We start from the raw sequence: 7,401 nt of genomic DNA, 5'->3' as shown, positions 1-7,401 counted from the left end.
GCTCCAGTGGGAACGATGACAGATTTTTGGACAAAACATTAAACGTGAGGTGAAATAACTTAGAACTTGTCGGATAGTCTGCAAGTGCAAGGCTTTAAATTGAATTTCATTTGCTGATGTCTGACCCTTTATATCGTTCCACTTTTAGTGAGAATATTCAGACAACACTCAATACACACAGCAAAGTTTGATCAAAGTTTTAATATTTACATATAGACATACGGACATACCACAGAACATTTATTCCCAAATGAACCATCTACTTAACAGCTACACATTTTGCTGGGGTACTTTTACTTTTTATGCTTCATTTTACTGATCATACTTATTCACAAGTAAAATTTTCCGAGCAGGACTTTTCCCCTTACAGAACAGTATTACTGAAGCTAATGGTCTAAATACTTGCTCCTCCACTGATCATTGGATTATAGTTATCGATGACATAGGAGAAAGGCATCATACTTTACTAGCTGATGATGTGTTTTAAATGTAGCCTAAAATCTTAATATGAAATGTAACCAGTAGTAATAGGGGTAATGATAAATGTAGTAGAATAAAACTACGTATAAATAGTACAGTTTGTGTACAGTCACTCAATTACTTTCCATCCTGCAGTGGCTACAGAGTGACCCTGCAAAGGCAGGGTGTGGTTCAACAGGTTCAGTGGCTACACAAAGACAGTTATGAGCGCAAGTTTGCTGCTTTTACTTTGAAGGTAAATCAATCCTGTCCGGGTGAACTTTGGGCAGTTTGACGGAGCTGCCTCACAGGGGGGAGGAGGGCAATCCCTGCTTTTATTTTTCTTTCCAGACGGCTAGAGTTGAACACAAAAACAAACTTGAACCAGGTGGGCCGTCGGTCAACTCTTGCGCTAATGTCCTCGTCTGATGTGAAGGAACTGGAGGCTTAAGAGTGGAGAGATCTGAGCTGTCTTATTTTTCCATTGTTGGAAAAAAAAGGGAAGGGCTCTGCCAAGAAAGGAAAAAAAAAACGACCATTTGGAAATTAAGTTATGCGTCAGTTAGTGCGCACTTTACGCACAGGGCGCACCAAGAAACTTTAAGATGTTGGATCAGCTCGCCTTTATTGTTGCTCGCGTGTCAGGCTTCATTTCCTTTGTTTGTGTCAGTTCCTCAGAACTCACTGTGACCATGTGTCGTGGCTAAAAAAAAACTTTAAAGCGCACGCAGAACCTGAGGAGGTAAGCAGTGAGCCATCATGGGGGCCAAACAGAGCAGCCCGGTATTTGATGGCAGAACTCGAGCTTATTCCAGCTCCGATCTCCCATCTGGAAACTCCAGCGGAGGGGAGAGGGTTGCGGGGTTCAGGTACACCAACGGACCCGATGGCCCCCGGATCAGGTACACGGGTGGAGGGCCGACCAGCTCCGGGCTCAGTATACCAGCCGGCGGCAGGTCCGGGTCACACGTACTCAATCAGAGCCTGGATGGCACGGATGGTGACGAGGGCGAGCTGCCTCCTGAGGGCCACAGGCTGCTGATTGGGTCCCTGCCGGCCCACCTGTCGCCTCACCTGCTGGGAGGTAAGACTGCACCTGAGTTATGACTTCATAAAACATCTGTCACATGCATATTAGTAGTGCGTTAAAACCACGTCCTGATACTCTCAGATCTCCAGATTTCCTTAATGTTCCTGAAGTACACATTGTCTTTGTTCTCAGTAGGCTGGTGAGAAGTGACATGCTGGTGCTGTTTTAATCAACCTCTATTGTTCTCAGTACACCATGTGTTGTGGTTATCTCACCCAGGGGCCATTTTGTGATCTCATGTGTCATAACTGTAATATTTCTGCTCTCAACACTGTGTTTGTGACACTCAGAATGAGTCTAGTTCAAGTACAGTAGGACACCATATGTTCATGATACTCCTGCATGATGTTGTAAGACATATACATTACAGTTGCTGTCAAAGACGATTAGTATTTTTCCATTTGACATTTGATACCCTGCACATAAGGTGGTGATGATGACTGAGCCCTTTGTGCAGCATGTCTGCTCTTTTTTCATAGCCACAGGTGGTTCTTCTGTACTGTGCTGTACTGTACTGCCGCCTGTCTTGTTTTGCCTCTCCTCTGTCTTGCAAAACTGGCTTGTTTTTCACTCCGGCTGAGAGGGAAGAGTGCATTATGTAGGTCAGCAGATAAGAGCTTCCTGCTGGTTACACATTGCCTGACGCACACACACACACACACACACATGCACACAAACTTCCTGAATCCGCAAATCTAGCTTCTTCTTAACTAGTTTCAGAAATGAAATTGGACTCAAACTAATATAATATTACTATTATGGAGCGATCAGGAAAAGAAAAGCCCCCAAACAAAAGATCTGGCATTTTATAGTGTTTCCTGAATCTTTATTGCTGCTGGACTTGGAAATGACACATTCACCAATTTCCTCATCTGGCCTGACATGGTCAATAAAAATATGGCTGGATTCTGATCTCCCCTCCTTCTAATTACGGGCAAAGGCAATTTCCCATATGAGGAAGTATAATCATTAATAACCACGTCGACAACCTTTGCTCATAAGATCTGTGTAGTGATGATTCTGCAGGCCGACACCGTGTCTGAGGACTTGTCCTATTCCCCCCCCCCCTTAAAAAGCCATGACACAACCATAAGGTTTTACACCAGACACAGAGATAATTATTTATGATGCATTTGTCGTCATTTTCTTGCCAGCGGTGTTAAAATGTTAAACATGTGGTTAGCTTATCTCAGGTCGAGCAGAACCTGGCCTATTAATCTTTGTGTGGCTGACAAGACGTGCAGGAGGCCGTTTGTAAGTGGGTTAAATTATGGATTAATAAATTACTTATTTAATTCATAATTCATTATGCAGCATAAATAGGAAGGAGTCTCGGGTTAACGATGTGTTTGCAGTCAGTTTGTAATGAGCAGTGATTAGGTGGGCAGATTATAACTGATTGTTTACTGCAGACAGAGAGTTAGCAAGTGCATGCAGGTGTGAGGTTATGTGCGACTGTGCGAGGTCAAGCCCATGCCAGCGGTCCCACGCCCTATTCTGTGTACATATCAATAAAAAGTTATGAGAGAGACTTTGACACATCTGGGTCTTCATTGTCTTATCTTTCTGTTTTTGTCCTCCCAGGCCTCCACTGTCCTCTTTGCTCCAAGTTTATGGCATCGGATGAAATAGAGAAGCACCTGCTCAAGTGTTTCAGCAAAATGCGCCTCACCTACAACAGTAAGACATCAGGGGAGGGACATTGTTGAACTTGTTGGCATCAGTCTGTGGCAACAGCTACCATAGATATCTGTCAGTACTCAGTTTGACTCACAAAAGAAGACGTGAAACTGAACTCTACTCAAAGTGTAACTCCACCAATTTGACAAATTAGTTGTGTTTATGTGTCGAGTACTTCTGCTTATATGAAAAAAGCATTTTGTATCTCCAGAAGAAGTCAAATTAACTCCACTGATGTCACTCAGTGGTTGAGTTGGATTCTGGGTAATGTAGGCACTATGTTTTATGTAAGATGTCCACTGGTTTAGCATTGCATGCCTTTATAGTTGTTAATGATAACATTCAGCCGATTAAAGTGGCATTTAATTTTCCCCCCATGCTAGCTAGCAAATGTTAACGTTGCTATCACTAGCTAACATTAGGATTGCTTATGCTAGCTAGCTAGCCTTTCCTTAATAGTTTTCTCAAGGAAAATTGATAGTACTCTGCACCTTTCTACAAGCTGGGTCGCATTTTAAAAAAATAAATATTTGTCTACATAAAAATGTTATCAATATGACCTTCAACACTGGACAGTTATTATTAAAAAAATAAATGAAATGTTGCCAATGAGTGATATCATTCGAGGCAATTTATCAGATAACATGCAGCTTCCCCTGGAGCCACAGAAGGATTTACACTACTTTTTCACATATGCATGAGTACTCCCTAAGACTGCTTTAATGTGTAAAATAGGTGGAATTACACTTTATATTAAAGTAACATTACTAAAATGTGAAAAAGGTTCCACTGCAAGTTCACGTCATATGGAAATGTACTCCCTCCAGGAGAAAAGCTCCTCAGTTTTATCCTAATGTATTACCGTGGTTGCCAATTTCTTTTGTCTTATGACCCTTTAAAACAGCATCTACTTGGAACCCTTCATCACATGTAATGATTTAAGGCAAGGTTAATGATTTCAGCCACCTAGAGTCATGTTACCTTGATTTGAAAGGCTAATATTACAACATTTAGACTTGTATGTAACAGATATTTTATTTTCTTATTGTTATCCGTGCAATCATCTTGTGACTCCTTATAATACTGCAGGACCCTTTGAAGCCCCATGTTGGAACCACTGAAATATTGTATTATATTATTATACTCGATGATGTAAGCGGTTATGTGTTAGTTACATAGTTTGATTATTTACAGAGCATCATATTTAACTAGAGAATCATTGGCTTTTTAAATAAAATCTTAATCTACAGGGTAAATGTTAACTATGGCTGCTAAATAAATGTAATGAAGTCAAAGTATATATTAGCATAGGAAGTAATCAAGTACAAGAACCCCAAAATTAGTCATAAACGCTGCACAACAAACAACTTAATAACATCCCAGCACATCTTCTGTTCTTCCTTCCTCAATACAAATTTAATGCTGTTTTGTTTCGGCACCTGGATGTTGAGGAGGATGATACTGAATTGTTGTGTTAAGTCTTGCATGAAATTATTCTGAGACAGACTAAGAACTCATTATCACAGAAATGCACCTGCACTGTGGGTTCATACAGTACAGTGCAGTCTGTGAGCATCACAGCAAATCCAGCTAAGTAACATGGCTGCACATTTATACAGCCACGCATGCGAGTGCAGACTTGAATTTCCTCCGGGATCAATAAAGTATCTATCTATCTATCTATCTATCTATCTAGACTGTGTGATCTGTGTGTGAGCACCTGTGTAGTGTGCACAGGCCTACATGTGCACACACAGGAAAGGCAAACACATGCTGCCTGTCGACACACAGTTGTCATTGCACACGCTTCCTGCAGACATCCCAGACTTGACGCACACTAGAACAGATTGCTCCTCATCTTTAATAGTTAACACGTGCACGCTCAGTTTTCAGCTGGCACACACCCACAGTGGAGTGCATGTCGCTGATAAATATAAAGCACATATGCAGCTCACATAGTGCGCAGCGTGTCTCAGCTGATCACAGACATACACATGTTTAAAACTTACAAAATCATCCCTTAACTCCTCATCTAGGTCATGCAAATATTTTCTATTTTAATGACTATCTGATCTGTTCTGCAGGGTAAATTTTTATATCTAAGTGTGAAAACAAAGGGCCTCAGTTGCTCCCTAGCCTCAGGTATTGACACTAGGACCTGTCACGGCTCGATATGCAGGTAAACGTGTGTCTCAAACATGTGCCTCATCAGACACTTAATAAAACCGACTGACAGACTTCAAACACTGTCTAGGAATACCAGTTCTCGATTTGGTGCAGTTGACAGCAGGTATTCAGGTGCCAAAGGTTAAACAGATGGTTAAGCAGGATCTGATGACTGAACTTGATGTCTGATGTGTGATTTGGTGTGCGAGGCAGCTCTTTTCTCAGTTCGCCCATGTCCGCATTGTCTTTCTCAGAGGACATCCTGTCCAGAGACTCGGGGGAATGTGCCATCTGTTTAGAGGAGCTGGAGCAGGGAGACACCATCGCCAGGCTGCCCTGCCTCTGCATCTACCATAAAGGGTAACTAACACACGCATGCATACTGAACATTCTCGACTTCCAGAGGCAAACTCAAATGCATTTTTAAAGATTGATACATTCTGATAAATGTTTTGAAGAGAACAGTTCGACATTTTAATATAGTGGCTTATTTACTGTCTTGGCAAGAGCAGAGAAGACCGAGGGCAATCGTAACAGGGGGCACCTGAAAGTGCTTCAAGCTGCCAAGATTTAGAGATTAGATTCTCTTTGATGGATGTTAAATTGTTTGAACTATATTGATATTGTTGGGAGTTTATTGTGGTCCTAGGAATTTATAGGAAGGTGTTAAGTGTGTTACAGTTTCCCCTGCAAATGGGGGCAGATGTCACCTTTGACTTCTCCTGTTTCAATCAATATTGTGACTCTAACACTGATGATGATGACTGGGTCAATTAGTGAAAGAAAAACACGCATTTCCATTCCCTGATTTTTAAAGAGAAAAAAAAAAGAAAAAACCCCATGAATTGGTCAAAATCAAGCACAACTTATTCTATAAAGTTCTATATTGGGTATATTATACTGTATACAATATATTAGCTGAAGATGGTTATGTTGAAAAATATGCATTCTTTACATCACTAAAAAAAACATAAATACATTGAAATGTTTCTTGTTATTATTGGAGCTAAATGTGATTCAGCTCAGTGTTCAACTTTCCTCAAACAGAAGTCAAAACTTCTCCCCCCTCGTCCTGTTTCAGGTGTATAGACGAGTGGTTTGAAGTGAATCGCTCGTGTCCGGAGCACCCCGCGGACTAGGAGCTGCAAGAGTACAGTTTTGGTCTACTGTACCTGAACCTCATCCCAACACTGTCTGTTCCAGCAGAGCGTCAGTGCTCCTCAGGGATTGTAAAACATTATTGTGTACAGGATTTTTTCACATTGCCTCATGGAATATTGATGTGCTGTGGATATGTTTCTCTAGACGTCGGGGGATGTTCAAAGAACCACTGGTGGAGTCATTTTGTCTCTGGAAAAATGTATGTGAAACTTCTTTATGCCACCTGCTGGCCTAAAGTGGGTTTGTGCAACCTGGAATCTGATCCGAACTGTTTTGCTGAGCAGGGTGTGGTTTCCCAGCCGAGGACTTGTATAACCCACACGGTGGGACACCAACCTCTCTTCTCAGCAGAGATTTAAGTGCAGAAAACTGAAGGCTGATGTTGTGAAATGTAAAAACAGCCATACAAAATTATATCAGCTTTAAGGGATGATTACAGTGTTGATGGTAGTTAGGAAAATAGATCTTACTTTTGTTGCGAAATTGGCTATCGTTGTTGTTGTTAAACAATCATGTGTCCTAGACCAAACAGTCTAATGTGAAATAGTCTGACTTTGTTAATCACCTGGCCATCCAGAACCACAGTAATGTGATTGTGTAGTTTAGTGTTGGAGTTAAAGATAGGCTCAGACATATCTGATGATGATTAATGCTCTCTCTGAGGAGTGCCATAATATGCTGCTATGTCATAGACTGGAAAAGTTTCCTATAACCTTTGAACCTTTGTTCATTGTACGTTCTGTTTGTACTGTAATGAATTGCACAACAATAAATGTTTTGTCTTGTCTCTTAACTGCACACAGACCATTTACCATTTAATATTTAAATGTAAAAGCTTAATTTAT

At 41.1% G+C, this 7,401-nt stretch overlaps 1 protein-coding gene across 1 annotated transcript; it reads left to right on the top strand.

The window, feature by feature from the left end:
- The first annotated feature begins 796 nt into the window (after positions 1-796).
- Positions 797-7,354, top strand: LOC119017085 (E3 ubiquitin-protein ligase znrf2-like). Its single transcript, XM_037093521.1, has 4 exons — positions 797-1,543; positions 3,134-3,229; positions 5,650-5,755; positions 6,477-7,354. Exons 1-4 carry the CDS (start codon positions 1,219-1,221, stop codon positions 6,532-6,534), a joined length of 585 nt encoding a protein of 194 aa, XP_036949416.1. The 5' UTR covers positions 797-1,218; the 3' UTR covers positions 6,535-7,354.
- The last annotated feature ends 47 nt before the right edge of the window (positions 7,355-7,401 follow it).

Source organism: Acanthopagrus latus, chromosome 3 (assembly GCF_904848185.1).
Source record: "Acanthopagrus latus isolate v.2019 chromosome 3, fAcaLat1.1, whole genome shotgun sequence".
NCBI classification, from domain to species: domain Eukaryota; kingdom Metazoa; phylum Chordata; class Actinopteri; order Spariformes; family Sparidae; genus Acanthopagrus; species Acanthopagrus latus.
Note: the sequence above shows the minus strand (reverse complement) of the source record. Positions and strands in the feature narration are given on the sequence as shown.

What these genes read in the sequence shown, in the direction of transcription:
- LOC119017085 (XM_037093521.1), top strand. Translation starts at nt 1,219, where the DNA reads ATGGGGGCCAAACAGAGCAGCCCGGTATTTGATGGCAGAACTCGAGCT. An exon ending in AATGCGCCTCACCTACAACA is followed by an intron (nt 3,230 to 5,649) that starts GTAAGACATCAG and finishes TGTCTTTCTCAG; the next exon opens with AGGACATCCTGTCCAGAGAC. An exon ending in CTCTGCATCTACCATAAAGG is followed by an intron (nt 5,756 to 6,476) that starts GTAACTAACACA and finishes GTCCTGTTTCAG; the next exon opens with GTGTATAGACGAGTGGTTTG.